Consider the following 17,126-nt stretch of genomic DNA (forward strand, 5'->3'; position numbering starts at 1 on the left):
ACCTTACCTGAAAGCCCATGTAGAACTGAATGTCGCCCTTAAAGTTTTCGGGCGTGAATGAGAAGAACGGGTTCGGTCCGTAGCCGAACTTGAGGCGACAGACTTCATTGAAGTCTCTCCGGTACCCACTAGGACACGGCTCCGTCGGCACCGCTGTGAGAGAACAACACAGTATCAAGATAAAGTAGCGAAGCAACTCTGATCAGAACGTAACCTTGTCCCAATAAGAGCTAATTCTGTAAGCTGTGTGCCTTCCTACTGGTCCATATTGTGCCATCTCGTGTAGACTATTCCCACACAATAATAACTATTTCTACAAGTACATTATACAATTTATGTAGACCTAGCTGACGTCAATGACATACTATATAGAAAGCCCCCTTGTTATGCAGAGCATTTCGGGCAACTTAGGTTAATCTTGTCCCCAGAATGTGACCCACACCAGCCGACTAATACCCAATGTTGCACACTTGTCTAATTCTTCATCTTGTCTGTATTGTACACCAGTAACAGACTCACTGTTTTGCTACCTTGTTCTTGCACGCAGTGCTCAGGGTCCCAGGAAAACAATGTTAACTCAGAAATTCTACTTTCTTGATTCTTAGTTCTACTTGCTGATTAATTCCACATTACGGTGCACAGAGACTTACTGATAATGGCTGCATTTAGGCCTGGATCAGGGCCGTCAAATTCAGTCCCCTTGGGAGCCGGTAGTCCTGACTGCACGGGGGCGGAGGGTGCCACGGGGATGGAGGCAGCGTGCCACAGAGTGATGGGTGGCAAGGAGCCGAAACTCATGATATCTGGTCCCAGTAGCGGCGCCCCATGAGCCTCCACCTGTGTCCACTGCCACAACACCGCCAACATCGTCCACACGTACAACACTGCAGGGAGAAACAACTCTGTACTTGTAGAAATAAATGTTATTATTACAATGTGTACAGGCCTAGCTGACAGCAATGACATACTACTGTATAGAAAGCCTCTTGCTATGTTATGCACAGCATTTCTAGTAAATTATGTGTATTTTGTCCCCAGGATGCGACCCACATCAGTCGGCTTACACCCAAGTGCCTATTTTACTGCTAGGTGAATAGGAACAGCAGATGCTGTAAACTCAGCATTGTAATCCTTATAGAGAATAAACTTTGAATTTGAATTTGAAACAACGTCGTAATGTTTCCACCCGTACCGGAAATCGAGCCGCGGACCTAAGTGTGCTACCAGCCGAGCTACGGAACACCTTAACACTTGTTGCTAGTTGATCGTAATTTCCGCGAAGCTTGGTCATGGACCGGGCCGCAGGGGCGTTGACCCTCAGAACACACTCCAGGTATACTCCAGGTTCCGTGGTTAGATACTAGATGCTGGTAAAGAAGCCTTTTAACCAAGGAATTTCATCTACGCCCTTCCCTTCCTTTGTCTGAAGATGTTTATCTCCCATTTCCTAGGTGCCGTATGACCCTCTCCCCCCCCCACACGACCTTACCATCACGTCTCCAAAAATGACTTCTCGACCATAAACATTCTAACTCACGTACATCTCTCTAAGCATATAAAAAATCTAATAAAACAATACCGCTAATAAAAACAATTTTATTTCAATACACGAAATAACTAGAAAAATAAAAAGAAATCAGAATTACTCGGCTCTTACGAAGGTAAATAAGGTGACCTGAAGAGTCTAATACAGTACTGTTGAATATGTCAGTAACTATCACCAGGAATCAAGAACTTGCCTGACTGTTTCATTCCTTCCTGGGATCAAATCACGTCCCTCCCCACCTCTCAAGGTGCTGTGTAGGGCCCCCTACGGTTTTAGAGCTAAGGAATGCCGTCTCAAGTTGCTAGAACAATTCACAACCCACAATACCATGGATGGAACAATTCACTAATACCCCACCTTCCCTTTCTCCAGTACACCCGTACTGCCCACCTTCCTTTCCTCCAGTACACCGGTACTGCCCACCTTCCTTTCCTCCAGTACACCGGTACTGCCCACCTTCCTTTCCTCCAGTACACCGGTACTGCCCACCTTCCTTTCCTCCAGTACACCGGTACTGCCCACCTTCCTTTCCTCCAGTACACCGGTACTGCCCACCTTCCTTTCCCCCAGTACACCGGTACTGCCCACCTTCCTTTCCTCCAGTACACCGGTACTGCCCACCTTCCTTTCCTCCAGTACACCGGTACTGCCCACCTTCCTTTCCTCCAGTACACCGGTACTGCCCACCTTCCTTTCCTCCAGTACACCGGTACTGCCCACCTTCCTTTCCCCCAGTACACCGGTACTGCCCACCTTCCTTTCCTCCAGTACACCGGTACTGCCCACCTTCCTTTCCTCCAGTACACCGGTACTGCCCACCTTCCTTTCCTCCAGTACGGTACTGCCCACCTTCCTTTCCTCCAGTACACCGGTACTGCCCACCTTCCTTTCCTCCAGTACACCGGTACTGCCCACCTTCCTTTCCTCCAGTACACCGGTACTGCCCACCTTCCTTTCCCCCAGTACACCGGTACTGCCCACCTTCCTTTCCCCCAGTACACTGACAAACTGGTTTCAAGGTAATGCCTGGTCATTCAGGCCTCTCAGAGACCGGGCCTCGGGGGCGTTGACACTAAAACCTCTCCAGGTATACCCCGGGTATACTCAAGGGAGACGGAAACATATTTTGGGATGATGCGCCCCCTCACAGGATGTATACACTCTGAGAGGCCTCAATGCTGATAGTTCTAATTTACTGGATCAAGAGCACCGTTACCAGCATGAAGGGACCCGCAATGAAGGGACCTGGAGAAGTAAATCGTAAAAATTAGCCACGATGTGTGAGAACCAGAAGACTGGTGTAGACAGGGAACGTTGAATTGTGCGGGTGTCACCATAATGGTGACAGGCTGGTGATAGATTTACTGCCATATCACCACTCAAGCTTGCTATCTTGGTGGCAGACTTACTGCCATATCACCACTCAAGCTTGCTGTTTTTCATAGGAAAAACAAAAGTGGAATTACAGTTCCGTGGATCAGTGAACCCACGACAGCTAGTCACTTTTACCCCCTGCTAGATACCTAAGCAGTTTAAGTCTTCGTCATCATGACTGCTTATGTATCCAACTGTTTTTGTTGGTATCAAGAACCACGTCCATTGATTAACATGTTAAATATCACAGGTGAGGAGGTAAGCAACAGTTAACGCTGAGAAAAACACATCAGCACTTCCTGGAGCAGAGAGAGGTGAAGGTTATCTTAAGAGACCTCACTGAGCCAGGTTACGAGACCAGGTCAGCAGGAGGTCGGCAGTGTTGATACTCTCGTTACTCACCTGAGGTGGTGCCTACCTAATGCTATGGATGGCAAACTTGAGCAACCACACTGTTGTTGCACACCTGTGGTGATTTGCGTGTGAGAAGGATGGAAGACTTCCATAACACTTTTACAAGGACTAACAACGTGAGTGAACGAACGAGAATATCGAGAGATGTTTACAATACTCTTACAGCAGATTATCAACAAACATTTCACTGTTCGCTATAACTTTTCACTTAACATGTAACAACCCTTATTACACAAAATAATTTACGTTATATCTCACTAAATCACTACACCTCGCTATGACATCACGAAGTCACTACACTGAGCTGAACCACCTTTCATTGTACACCAATTATCAACTGCATTATACATGTACGCCCTCATTATACACTCCGTATCACTCACGATACGGCACTGTAGTTACGGTATCTCACAGTATTGGTCATTGTATCACTGTTTTGCCACAGCCTAGAGCACTATCATCACTGTTCACTAACACAAGTCTGGATAAACAAAACACTGTAAACCCAAATTTACTAAACTCCCTAAAACAGGGACCAGATCAAACTCAAGTCGCATACGTACAGCGTCCGAGACGTATACATGAGGGTCACCTCTTGTGTGGTTTCAAGCCTATCGACTATGCATGGGTCATGAATACTATAAGCCCCCCTGAAAGGCTTAAACTAACCTCTCATTGTGTATACACCGAGAGGCATACACCTCTCGATGTACACGTATAGACGTATGGTCTTGGACTGACTCTCTCCCCTCAAGGAAGGTTCCTTGATGTTGGTGAGGGGCTCTTGATTTAGGGAATTGGATCTGTGCTCCAGTTCCCCGAATTAAGCCTGAATGCCTTCCACATCCCCCCCCAGGCGCTGTATAATCCTCCGGGTTTAGCGCTTCCCCCTTGATTATAATAATAATAATTGGACTGACTCAACTGCTGCCTCACTCACTGCCTCTCCCACACTGACTAGACAGCCAATAATAAGATATCACAAGGACAACAATGGAAATAAGTCACTGTGTCCGACTTTTCTGGGTTATCCTAGGTAACCCACACATGCTGCGATGTATGATAACTCATATAACTGTATTTATGTATACGCGTACCTAAATAAACTTACGTACACAAGCCGGTGCTGTGGTAACTGTACCTCACTTGTCGAGAGAAGAATCCGATTGCTTGGTTTAGTAGGTTTTAAGCCTATCAACTACACGAAAGTCACAGGATATACACACTGAGAGGTACAGATATGTCAGTGTATATATACTGAGAGTTTACGTTAATCCCTATTTTAAGTACTATAGTATTCTTGACTGGTGGTGAACAGGTGACATGCAGTCTGAATGACCCTTCGAGTCAACGGGGGTCATTAAGGCTGCATATCACCTGTACACCACCAGTCAAGAATATTCTGGTGTACTAGTCCCTAAAATATGGATTAAAGTATGCTCTTAGTGTCTAATAATAATAATAATAATAATAATAATAATAATAATTCGACTGCTTTTAGCTGCCATTCGCTTTTTGCGCATGTTATAATAATGTTATTATTACCTGTTTGATAAGACACGTTATGTGTCGCCCTGGATGATTCCTTGTTTGTTAAGACCATAAAAACGGTGTGAGACCTTGTGGTATGTGGTATCGGGCGGCACCTGTTATGCAAGGGGGGGTTATGGTATCGTGAAAGGTATGTAGTACCAAGATGATGATGAATAAGACAGGTGTGGAGCACCTGGGTATCGTTATTGTGATGTTTCGCCCGCTAGTGGATCTTTCAGTGAATTGAATACAGGGATTACATACTGGAGGTATTGGAAGATAATGTGATCAGTCCCTCAGTCTTGATGGAAGGTGTTCAGTCCCTCAGTTTACCTGGAGAGTTTACCTGGAGAGAGTTTCGGGGGTCAACGCCCCCGCGGCCCGGTCTGTGACCAGGCCTCCTGGTGGATCAGCCCCTGATCAACCAGGCTGTTGCTGCTGGCTGCACGCAAACCAACGTACGAGCCACAGCCCGGCTGATCAGGAACTGACTTTAGGTGCTTGTCCAGTGCCAGCTTGAAGACTGCCAGGGGTCTGTTGGTAATCCCCCTTATGTATGCTGGGAGGCAGTTGAACAGTCTCGGGCCCCTGACACTTATTGTATGGTCTCTTAACGTGCTAGTGACACCCCTGCTTTTCATTGGGGGGATGGTGCATCGTCTGCCAAGTCTTTTGCTTTCGTAGTGAGTGATTTTCGTGTGCAAGTTCGGTACTAGTCCCTCTAGGATTTTCCAGGTGTATATAATCATGTATCTCTCCCTCCTGCGTTCCAGGGAATACAGGTTTAGAAACCTCAAGCGCTCCCAGTAATTGAGGTGTTTTATCTCCGTTATGCGGGCCGTGAAAGTTCTCTGTACATTTTCTAGGTCGGCAATTTCACCTGCCTTGAAAGGTGCTGTTAGAGTGCAGCAATATTCCAGCCTAGATAGAACAAGTGACCTGAAGAGTGTCATCATGGGCTTGGCCTCCCTAGTTTTGAAGGTTCTCATTATCCATCCTGTCATTTTTCTAGCAGATGCGATTGATACAATGTTATGGTCCTTGAAGGTGAGATCCTCCGACATAATCACTCCCAGGTCTTTGACGTTGGTGTTTCGCTCTATTTTGTGGCCAGAATTTGTTTTGTACTCTGATGAAGATTTAATTTCCTCATGTTTACCATATCTGAGTAATTGAAATTTCTCATCGTTGAACTTCATATTGTTTTCTGCAGCCCACTGAAAGATTTGGTTGATGTCCGCCTGGAGCCTTGCAGTGTCTGCAATGGAAGACACTGTCATGCAGATTCGGGTGTCATCTGCAAAGGAAGACACGGTGCTGTGGCTGACATCCTTGTCTATGTCGGATATGAGGATGAGGAACAAGATGGGAGCGAGTACTGTGCCTTGTGGAACAGAGCTTTTCACCGTAGCTGCCTCGGACTTTACTCTGTTGACGACTACTCTCTGTGTTCTGTTAGTGAGGAAATTATAGATCCATCGACCGACTTTTCCTGTTATTCCTTTAGCACGCATTTTGTGCGCTATTACGCCATGGTCACACTTGTCGAAGGCTTTTGCAAAGTCTGTATATATTACATCTGCATTCTTTTTGTCTTCTAGTGCATTTAGGACCTTGTCGTAGTGATCCAATAGTTGAGACAGACAGGAGCGACCTGTTCTAAACCCATGTTGCCCTGGGTTGTGTAACTGATGGGTTTCTAGATGGGTGGTGATCTTGCTTCTTAGGACCCTTTCAAAGATTTTTATGATATGGGATGTTAGTGCTATTGGTATGTAGTTCTTTGCTATTGCTTTACTGCCCCCTTTGTGGAGTGGGGCTATGTCTGTTGTTTTTAGTAACTGAGGGACGACCCCCGTGTCCATGCTCCCTCTCCATAGGATGGAAAAGGCAGTTCTTGATGAACACAGAGTTCCACGAGTCTGGCCCTGGGGCAGAGTGCATGGGCATGTCATTTATCGCCTGTTCGAAGTCATTTGGCGTCAGGATAACATCGGATAGGCTTGTGTTAATCAAATTTTGTGGCTCATAAAAAATTCATTTTGATCTTCGACTCTCAGTCTGGTTAGCGCCTTGCTAAAAACTGATTCATATTGGGACTTGAGTAGCTCACTCATTTCCTTGCTGTCATCTGTGTAGGACCCATCTTGTTTAAGTAGGGGCCCAATACTGGACGTTGTTCTCGATTTTGATTTGGCATAGGAGAAGAAATACTTTGGGTTTCTTTCGATTTCATTTATGGCTTTTAGTTCTTCCCGCGATTCCTGACTCCTAAAGGATTCTTTTAGCTTAAGTTCGATGCTTGCTATTTCTCTGACCAGTTTCTCCCTACGCATTTCAGATATATTGACCTCTTTTAGCCGCTCTGTTATTCTTTTCCGTCGCCTGTAAAGGGAGCGCCTGTCTCTTTCTATTTTACATCTACTCCTCCTTTTTCTTAGAGGAATAAGCCTTGTGCATACATCGAGTGCCACCGAGTTAATCTGTTCTAGGCATAAGTTGGGGTCTGTGTTGCTTAGTGTATCTTCCCAGCTTATATCGGTTAGGACTTGGTTTACTTGGTCCCACTTTATGTTTTTGTTATTGAAGTTGAATTTGGTGAATGCTCCCTCGTGACTAGTCTCATTTTGTCGGTCTGGGGCTCCGCGCATACATGTCTGAACCTCAATTATGTTGTGATCTGAGTATATTGTTTTTGATATGGTGACATTTCTTATCAGATCATCATTGTTAGTGAAGATGAGGTCTAGTGTATTCTCTAGTCTAGTAGGCTCTATTATTTGCTGGTTTAAATTGAATTTTGTGCAGAGATTTAAAAGCTCGTGTGAGTGTGAGTTTTCATCAGAGCTGCCTCCTGGTGTTATTACTGCAACAATATTATTTGCTATATTCCTCCATTTTAGGTGCCTTAAGTTGAAATCCCCCAGGAGCAAGATGTTGGGTGCAGGAGCTGGAAGATTTTCCAGACAGTGGTCAATTTTTAACAGCTGTTCCTGGAATTGCTGGGATGTTGCATCCGGAGGCTTGGTGTTCAGTCCCTGAGTCTTGATAGGTGGTGTTCATTCCCTCAGTCTTGATAGGTGGTGTTCAGTCCCTCAGTCTTGATAGGTGGTGTTCAGTCCCTCAGTCTTGATAGGTGGTGTTCAGTCCCTCAGTCTTGATAGGTGGTGTTCAGTCCCTCAGTCTTGATAGGTGGTGTTCAGTCCCTCAGTCTTGATAGGTGGTGTTCAGTCCCTCAGTCTTGATAGGTGGTGTTCAGTCCCTCAGTCTTGATAGGTGGTGTTCAGTCCCTCAGTCTTGATAGGTGGTGTTCAGTCCCTCAGTCTTGATAGGTGTTCAGTCCCTCAGTCTTGATAGGTGGTGTTCAGTCCCTCAGTCTTGATAGGTGGTGTTCAGTCCCTCAGTCTTGATAGGTGGTGTTCAGTCCCTCAGTCTTGATAGGTGGTGTTCAGTCCCTCAGTCTTGATAGGTGGTGTTCTGTCCCTCAGTCTTGATAGGTGGTGTTCAGTCCCTCAGTCTTGATAGGTGGTGTTCAGTCCCTCAGTCTTGATAGGTGGTGTTCAGTCCCTCAGTCTTGATAGGTGGTGTTCAGTCCCTCAGTCTTGATAGGTGGTGTTCAGTCCCTCAGTCTTGATAGGTGGTGTTCAGTCCCTCAGTCTTGATAGAAGGTGGTCAGTCCCTCAGTCTTGATAGGTGGTGTTCAGTCCCTCAGTCTTGATAGGTGGTGTTCAGTCCCTCAGTCTTGATAGGTGGTGTTCAGTCCCTCAGTCTTGATAGGTGGTGTTCAGTCCCTCAGTCTTGATAGGTGGTGTTCAGTCCCTCAGTCTTGATAGGTGGTGTTCAGTCCCTCAGTCTTGATAGGTGGTGTTCAGTCCCTCAGTCTTGATAGGTGGTGTTCAGTCCCTCAGTCTTGATAGGTGGTGTTCAGTCCCTCAGTCTTGATAGGTGGTGTTCAGTCCCTCAGTCTTGATAGGTGGTGTTCAGTCCCTCAGTCTTGATAGGTGGTGTTCAGTCCCTCAGTCTTGATAGGTGGTGTTCAGTCCCTCAGTCTTGATAGGTGGTGTTCAGTCCCTCAGTCTTGATAGGTGGTGTTCAGTCCCTCAGTCTTGATAGGTGGTGTTCAGTCCCTCAGTCTTGATAGGTGGTGTTCAGTCCCTCAGTCTTGATAGGTGGTGTTCAGTCCCTCAGTCTTGATAGGTGGTGTTCAGTCCCTCAGTCTTGATAGGTGGTGTTCAGTCCCTCAGTCTTGATAGGTGGTGTTCAGTCCCTCAGTCTTGATAGGTGGTGTTCAGTCCCTCAGTCTTGATAGGTGGTGTTCAGTCCCTCAGTCTTGATAGGTGGTGTTCAGTCCCTCAGTCTTGATAGGTGGTGTTCAGTCCCTCAGTCTTGATAGGTGGTGTTCAGTCCCTCAGTCTTGATAGGTGGTGTTCAGTCCCTCAGTCTTGATAGGTGGTGTTCAGTCCCTCAGTCTTGATAGGTGGTGTTCAGTCCCTCAGTCTTGATAGGTGGTGTTCAGTCCCTCAGTCTTGATAGGTGGTGTTCAGTCCCTCAGTCTTGATAGGTGGTGTTCAGTCCCTCAGTCTTGATAGGTGGTGTTCAGTCCCTCAGTCTTGATAGGTGGTGTTCAGTCCCTCAGTCTTGATAGGTGGTGTTCAGTCCCTCAGTCTTGATAGGTGGTGTTCAGTCCCTCAGTCTTGATAGGTGGTGTTCAGTCCCTCAGTCTTGATAGGTGGTGTTCAGTCCCTCAGTCTTGATAGGTGGTGTTCAGTCCCTCAGTCTTGATAGGTGGTGTTCAGTCCCTCAGTCTTGATAGGTGGTGTTCAGTCCCTCAGTCTTGATAGGTGGTGTTCAGTCCCTCAGTCTTGATAGGTGGTGTTCAGTCCCTCAGTCTTGATAGGTGGTGTTCAGTCCCTCAGTCTTGATAGGTGGTGTTCAGTCCCTCAGTCTTGATAGGTGGTGTTCAGTCCCTCAGTCTTGATAGGTGGTGTTCAGTCCCTCAGTCTTGATAGGTGGTGTTCAGTCCCTCAGTCTTGATAGGTGGTGTTCAGTCCCTCAGTCTTGATAGGTGGTGTTCAGTCCCTCAGTCTTGATAGGTGGTGTTCAGACCCTCAGTCTTGATAGGTGGTGTTCAGTCCCTCAGTCTTGATAGGTGGTGTTCAGTCCCTCAGTCTTGATAGGTGGTGTTCAGACCCTCAGTCTTGATAGGTGGTGTTCAGACCCTCAGTCTTGATAGGTGGTGTTCAGACCCTCAGTCTTGATAGGTGGTGTTCAGACCCTCAGTCTTGATAGGTGGTGTTCAGTCCCTCAGTCTTGATAGGTGGTGTTCAGACCCTCTCTTGAGGTGGTGTTCAGTCTTGATAGGTGGTGTTCAGTCCCTCAGTCTTGATAGGTGGTGTTCAGTCCCTCAGTCTTGATAGGTGGTGTTCAGTCCCTCAGTCTTGATAGGTGGTGTTCAGTCCCTCAGTCTTGATAGGTGGTGTTCAGTCCCTCAGTCTTGATAGGTGGTGTTCTGTCCCTCAGTCTTCAGTCCCTCAGTCTTGATAGGTGGTGTTCAGTCCCTCAGTCTTGATAGGTGGTGTTCAAGTCTTGTGTTCAGTCCCTCAGTCTTGTTTTGATGGTGGTGTTCAGTCCCTCAGTCTTGATAGGTGGTGTTCAGTCCCTCAGTCTTGATAGGTGGTGTTCAGTCCCTCAGTCTTGATAGGTGGTGTTCAGTCCCTCAGTCTTGATAGGTGGTGTTCAGTCCCTCAGTCTTGATAGGTGGTGTTCAGTCCCTCAGTCTTGATAGGTGGTGTTCAGTCCCTCAGTCTTGATAGGTGGTGTTCAGTCCCTCAGTCTTGATAGGTGGTGTTCAGTCCCTCAGTCTTGATAGGTGGTGTTCAGTCCCTCAGTCTTGATAGGTGGTGTTCAGTCCCTCAGTCTTGATAGGTGGTGTTCAGTCCCTCAGTCTTGATAGGTGGTGTTCAGTCCCTCAGTCTTGATAGGTGGTGTTCAGTCCCTCAGTCTTGATAGGTGGTGTTCAGTCCCTCAGTCTTGATAGGTGGTGTTCAGTCCCTCAGTCTTGATAGGTGGTGTTCAGTCCCTCAGTCTTGATAGGTGGTGTTCAGTCCCTCAGTCTTAATGGACGGTGTTCAGTCCCTCAGACTTGATGGAAGGTGTTCAGTCCCTTTGTATTGATGGAAGGTGTTCAGTCCCTCAGTCTTAATGGAAGGAGTTCAGTCCCTCGGTGTTGATTGAAAGTGTTCAGTCCATCAGTCTTGATGGAAGGTGTCCAGTTCCTCAGTCTTGATGGAAGGTGTTCAGTCCCTCAATCTTGACGGAAGGTGTTCAGTCCCTCGGAGTTAATGGAAGGCGTTCATTCCCTCAGTCTTGAAGGAAGGTCTTCAGTCACTCAGTCTTGATGGAAGGTGTTCCATCCCCTAGTGTTGATGGAAGGTATTCAGTCACTCAGTCTTGATGGAGGGTGTTCAGTCCCCCAGTGTTGATGGAAGCTGTTTAGTTCCTCAGTCTTGATGGAAGGTGTTCAGTCCCTCAGTCTTGATGGAAGGTGTTCAGTCCCACAGATTCGATGGAATGTGTTCAGCCATTCAGTCTTGATGGAAGGTGTTCAGTCCCTCAGTCTTGATGGAAGATGTTCAGTCACTCAGTCTTGACTGAAGGTGCTCAGTCCCACAGTTTTGATGGAAGGTGTTCAGACCCTCAGCCTTGAGAGAAGGTGTTCAGTCATACAGTTTTGATGGAAGGTGTTCAGTCCCATATTCTTGATGGAAGGTGTTCAGTCACATATTCTTAAAGGAAGGTGCTCAGTCACATATTCTTGATGGAAGGTTTTCAGTCCCACAGCCTTGACTGAAGGTGTTCAGTCCCTGTGTCTTGATGGAAGGCATTCAGACCTATATTCTGGATGGAAGGTCTTCAGTCCCATATTCTTGATGGAAGGTACTCAGTCACATTTTCTTGATGGAAGGTGTTCAGTCCCACGGTCTTGACTGAAGGTGTTCAGTCCCTCAGTCTTGATGGAAGGTGTTCAGTCCCATATTCTTGATTGAAGGTGTTCAGTCACATATTCTTGATGGAAGGTGTTCAGTCCCATAGTCTTTACTGAAGGTGTTCAGTCCCTCAGACTTGATGGAAGGTGTTGAGTCCCTATGTCTTGATGCAAGGTGTTCAGTCCCTTAGTCATGATGCAAGTTGTTCAGTCCCTCAGTTTTGATGGAAGGTGTTCAGTCCCTCAGTCTTGATGAAAGGTGTTCAGTCCCTAAGTCTTCATGGATGGTGTTCAGTCCCACAGTCTTGACTGGAGGTGTTCAGTCCCTCAGTCTTGATGAAAGGTGTTCAGTCCCAAAGTTTTGATGGAAGGTGTTCAGTCCCTCAGTCTTGATGGAAGGTGTTCAGTCCCTCAGTCTTGATGGAAGGTGTTCAGTCCCTCAGTCTTGATGGAAGGTGTTCAGTCCCTCAGTCTTGATGGAAGGTGTTCAGTCCCTCAGTCTTGATGGAAGGTGTTCAGTCCCTCAGTCTTGATGGAAGGTGTTCAGTCCCTCAGTCTTGATGGAAGGTGTTCAGTCCCTCAGTCTTGATGGAAGGTGTTCAGTCCCTCAGTCTTGATGGAAGGTGTTCAGTCCCTCAGTCTTGATGGAAGGTGTTCAGTCCCTCAGTCTTGATGGAAGGTGTTCAGTCCCTCAGTCTTGAAGGTCGGTGTTCAGTCGCGCAGTCTTGATGGTGGTGTTCAGTCCCTCAGTCTTGATGGAAGGTGTTCAGTCCCTCAGTCTTGATGGAAGATGTTCAGTACCTCAGTCTTGATGGAAGGTGTTCAGTCCCTCAGCCTTGAATGAAGGAAGTTTTCAGTCCCTCAGCCTTGATGGTGGTGTTCAGTCCCTCAGTCTTGATGGAAGGTGTTCAGTCCCTCAGTCTTGATGGAAGGTGTTCAGTCCCTCAGTCTTGATGGAAGGTGTTCAGTCCCTCAGTCTTGATGGAAGGTGTTCAGTCCCTCAGTCTTGATGGAAGGTGTTCAGTCCCTCAGTCTTGATGGAAGGTGTTCAGTCCCTCAGACTTGAAAGAAGGTGTTCAGTCCCTCAGTCTTGATGGAAGGTGTTCAGTCCCTCAGTCTTGATGGAAGGTGTTCAGTCCCTCAGTCTTGATGGAAGGTGTTCAGTCCCTCAGTCTTGATGGAAGGTGTTCAGTCCCTCAGTCTTGATGGAAGGTGTTCAGTCCCTCAGTCTTGATGGAAGGTGTTCAGTCCCTCAGTCTTGATGGAAGGTGTTCAGTCCCTCAGTCTTGATGGAAGGTGTTCAGTCCCTCAGTCTTGATGGAAGGTGTTCAGTCCCTCAGTCTTGATGGAAGGTGTTCAGTCCCTCAGTCTTGATGGAAGGTGTTCAGTCCCTCAGTCTTGATGGAAGGTGTTCAGTCCCTCAGTCTTGATGGAAGGTGTTCAGTCCCTCAGTCTTGATGGAAGGTGTTCAGTCCCTCAGTCTTGATGGAAGGTGTTCAGTCCCTCAGTCTTGATGGAAGGTGTTCAGTCCCTCAGTCTTGATGAAAGGTGTTCAGTCCCTCAGTCTTGATGGAAGGTGTTCAGTCCCTCAGTCTTGATGGAAGGTGTTCAGTCCCTCAGTCTTGATGGAAGGTGTTCAGTCCCTCAGTCTTGATGGAAGGTGTTCAGTCCCTCAGTCTTGATAGAAGGTGTTCAGTCCCGCAGTCTTGATAGAAGGTGTTCAGTCCCTCAGTCTTGATGGAAGGTGTTCAGTCCCTCAGTCTTGATGGAAGGTGTTCAGTCCCTCAGTCTTGATGGAAGGTGTTCAGTCCCTCAGTCTTGATGGAAGGTGTTCAGTCCCTCAGTCTTGATGGAAGGTGTTCAGTCCCTCAGTCTTGATGGAAGGTGTTCAGTCCCTCAGTCTTGATGGAAGGTGTTCAGTCCCTCAGTCTTGATGGAAGGTGTTCAGTCCCTCAGTCTTGATGGAAGGTGTTCAGTCCCTCAGTCTTGATGGAAGGTGTTCAGTCCCTCAGTCTTGATGGAAGGTGTTCAGTCCCTCAGTCTTGATGGAAGGTGTGCCCTCATTCTTGATGGAAGGTGTTCAGTCCCTCAGTCTTGATGGAAGGTGTTCAGTCCCTCAGTCTTGATGGAAGGTGTTCAGTCCCTCAGTCTTGATGGAAGGTGTTCAGTCCCTCAGTCTTGATGGAAGGTGTTCAGTCCCTCAGTCTTGATGGAAGGTGTTCAGTCCCTCAGTCTTGATGGAAGGTGTTCAGTCCCTCAGTCTTGATGGAAGGTGTTCAGTCCCTCAGTCTTGATGGAAGGTGTTCAGTCCCTCAGTCTTGATGGAAGGTGTTCAGTCCCTCAGTCTTGATGGAAGGTGTTCAGTCCCTCAGCCTTGAATAAAGGAAGATGTTCAGTCCCTCAGTCTTGATGGAAGGTGTTCAGTCCCTCAGTCTTGATGGAAGGTGTTCAGTCCCTCAGTCTTGATGGAAGGTGTTCAGTCCCTCAGTCTTGATGGAAGGTGTTCAGTCCCTCAGTCTTGATGGAAGGTGTTCAGTCCCTCAGTCTTGATGGAAGGTGTTCAGTCCCTCAGTCTTGATGGAAGGTGTTCAGTCCCTCAGTCTTGATGGAAGGTGTTCAGTCCCTCAGTCTTGATGGAAGGTGTTCAGCCCCTCAGTCTTGATGGAAGGTGTTCCCTCAGTCTTGATGGAAGGTGTTCAGTCCCTCAGTCTTGATGGAAGGTGCTCAGTCCCTCAGTCTTGATGGAAGGTGTTCCCTCAGTATTGATGGAAGGTGTTCAGTCCCTCTATCTTGATGTAAGGTGTTCAGTCCCATAGTCTTGTTGGAAGGTGTTCAGTCCCCTAGTCTTGAAGGAGGGTGTTCAGTCCCCTAGTCTTAATGGAAGGTGTTCTATCCCCTAGTCTTGATGGAAGGTGTTCAGCCCCTTACTTTTGATGGAAGGTGTGCAGTCCCCTAGTCTTGAAGGAAGGTGTTCAGTCCTCTAGTCTTAATGGAAGGTGTTCAATCCCCTAGTCTTGATGGAAGGTGTTCATTCCCCTAGACTTGATGGAAGGTGTTCAGTCCCCTAGTCTTTATGGAAGGTGTTCAGTCCCCTAGTCTTGATGGAAGGTGTTCAGTCCCTCAGTCTTGATAGGTCAGTCCCTGATGGAAGGTGTTCAGTCCCTCAGTCTTGATGGAAGGTGTTCAGTCCCTCAGTCTTGATGGAAGGTGTTCAGTCCCTCAGTCTTGATGGAAGGTGTTCAGTCCCTCAGTCTTGATGGAAGGTGTTCAGTCCCATAGTCTTGATGGAAGGTGTTCAGTCCCTCAGTCTTGATGGAAGGTGTTCAGTCCCATAGTCTTGATGGAAGGTGTTCAGTCCCTCAGTCTTGATGGAAGGTGTTCAGTCTCCTAGTCTTGATGGAAGGTGTTGAGTCCCTCAGTCTTGATGGAAGGTGTTCCTTCAGTCTTGATGGAAGGTGTTCAGTCACATATTCTTGATGGAAGGTGTTCAGTCACCTAGTCTTGATGGAAGGTTTCCAGTCTTTCAGACTTGATGGAAGGTGTTCCCTCAGTCTTGATGGAAGGTGTTCAGTCACCTAGTCTTGATGGAAGGTTTTCAGTCTTTCAGACTTGATGGAAGGTGTTCCCTCAGTCTTGATAGAAGGTGTTCTGTCCCTCAGTCTTGATGGAAGGCGTTTGGTTCCATAGTCTTGTTTGAAGGTGTTCAGTCCCCTAGTCTTAATGGAAGGTGTTCAATCCCCTAGTCTTGATGAAAGGTGTTCAGCCCCATAGTCTTGTTGGAAGGTGTTCAGTCCTTTAATCTTTATGGAAGCTGTTCAGTCCCATAGTCTTGATGGAAGGTGTTCAATCCCTCAGTCTTGATGGAAGGTGTTCAGTCACCTAGTCTTGATGGAAGGTGTTCAGTCCCTCATCTTGATGGAAGGTGTTCCCTCAGTATTGATGGAAGGTGTTCAGTCCCATAGTCTTGTTGGAAGGTGTTCAGTCCCATAGTCTTGAAGGAAGGTGTTCAGTCCCCTAGTCTTAATGGATGGTGTTCAATCCCCTAGTCTTGATGGAAGGTGTTCAGCCCCCTACTCTTGATGGAAGGTGTGCAGTCCCCTAGTCTTGAAGGAAGGTGTTCAGTCCCCTAGTCTTATTGGAGGGTGTTCAATCCCCTAGTCTTGGTGGAAGGTGTTCTGTCCCCTAGACTTGATGGAAGGTGTTCAGTCCCCTAGTTTTGATGGAAGATGTTCAGTCCCCTAGTCTTGATGGAAGGTGTTCAGTCCCCTAGTCTTGATGGAAGGTGTTCAGTCAGATAGCCTTGATGGAAGGTGTTCAGTCCCCTAGTCTTGATGGAATGTGTTCAATCCCATAGTCTTGTTGGAAGGTGTTCAGTCCCCTAGTCTTGATGGAAGGTGTTCAGTCCCTTATTCTTGATGGAAGGTGTTCAGTCCCACAATCTTGATGGAAGGTGTTCAGTCTCTCAGTCTTGATGGAAGGTGTTCAGTCCCATAGCCTTAATGGAAGATGTTCAGTCCCTCAGTCTTGATGGAAGGAGTTCAGTCCCTCAGTCTTGATGGAAGGTGTTCAGTCTCTCAGTCTTGATGGAAGGTGTTCAGTCCCATAACCTTAATGGAAGATGTTCAGTCCCTCAGTCTTGATGGAAGGTGTTCAGTCACTCAGTCTTGATGGAAGGTGTTCAGTCCCTCAGTATTGATGGAAGGTGTTCTGTCCCTCTGTCTTGATGGAAGGTGTTCAGTCCCTCAGTCTTGATGGAAGATGTTCAGTCCCTCAGTCTTGATGGAAGATGTTCAGTCCCTCAGCCTTGAATAAAGGAAGGTGTTCACTTCCTCAGCCTTGAATGAAAGAAGGTGTTCAGTCCCTCAGTCTTGATAGAAGGTGTTCAGTCCCTCAGCCTTGATGGAAGGTGTTCTTTCCCTCAGCCTTGAATAAAGGAAGGTTTTCAGTCCCTCAGCCTTGAATAAAGGAAGGTGTTCACTTCCTCAGCATTGAATGAAGGAAGGTTTTCAGTCCCTCAGCCTTGAATGAAGGAATGTTTTCAGTCCCTCAGCCTTGAATGAAGGAATGTTTTCAGTCCCTCAGCCTTGAATGAAGGAATGTTTTCAGTCCCTCAGCCTTGAATGAAGGAAAGTATTCAGTCCCTCAGCCTTGAATGAAGGAATGTTTTCAGTCCCTCGGCCTTGAATGAAGGAAGGTGTCCAGTGCCTCAGCCTTGCTGAAGTATAGGAGAGGTCTGCCTCTACACGCGATACATCCCTAGCCAAGGAAAACCTG

General features: G+C 47.2%; 1 protein-coding gene across 4 annotated transcripts in view; it reads right to left on the reverse strand.

The window, feature by feature from the left end:
- The window catches only part of LOC128705133 (uncharacterized), a 111,142-nt gene that overhangs the window by 22,700 nt on the left and 71,316 nt on the right, over positions 1-17,126 (reverse strand). For 2 of the 4 annotated variants that reach the window (XM_070095163.1, XM_070095165.1), the window contains exons 2-3: positions 651-884; positions 8-153 (exon numbers count right to left, since the gene is read on the reverse strand). In XM_070095163.1, coding sequence (XP_069951264.1) covers positions 8-153; positions 651-884 — 380 coding nt within the window. Of the gene's footprint in view, positions 1-7; positions 154-650; positions 885-3,897; positions 3,979-4,003; positions 4,066-4,244; positions 4,333-17,126 lie in introns of those variants that run through there. The other 2 variants (XM_070095164.1, XM_070095166.1) reach the window with 2 other exon arrangements.

This window comes from Cherax quadricarinatus, chromosome 49 (genome assembly GCF_038502225.1).
Source record: "Cherax quadricarinatus isolate ZL_2023a chromosome 49, ASM3850222v1, whole genome shotgun sequence".
NCBI classification, from domain to species: domain Eukaryota; kingdom Metazoa; phylum Arthropoda; class Malacostraca; order Decapoda; family Parastacidae; genus Cherax; species Cherax quadricarinatus.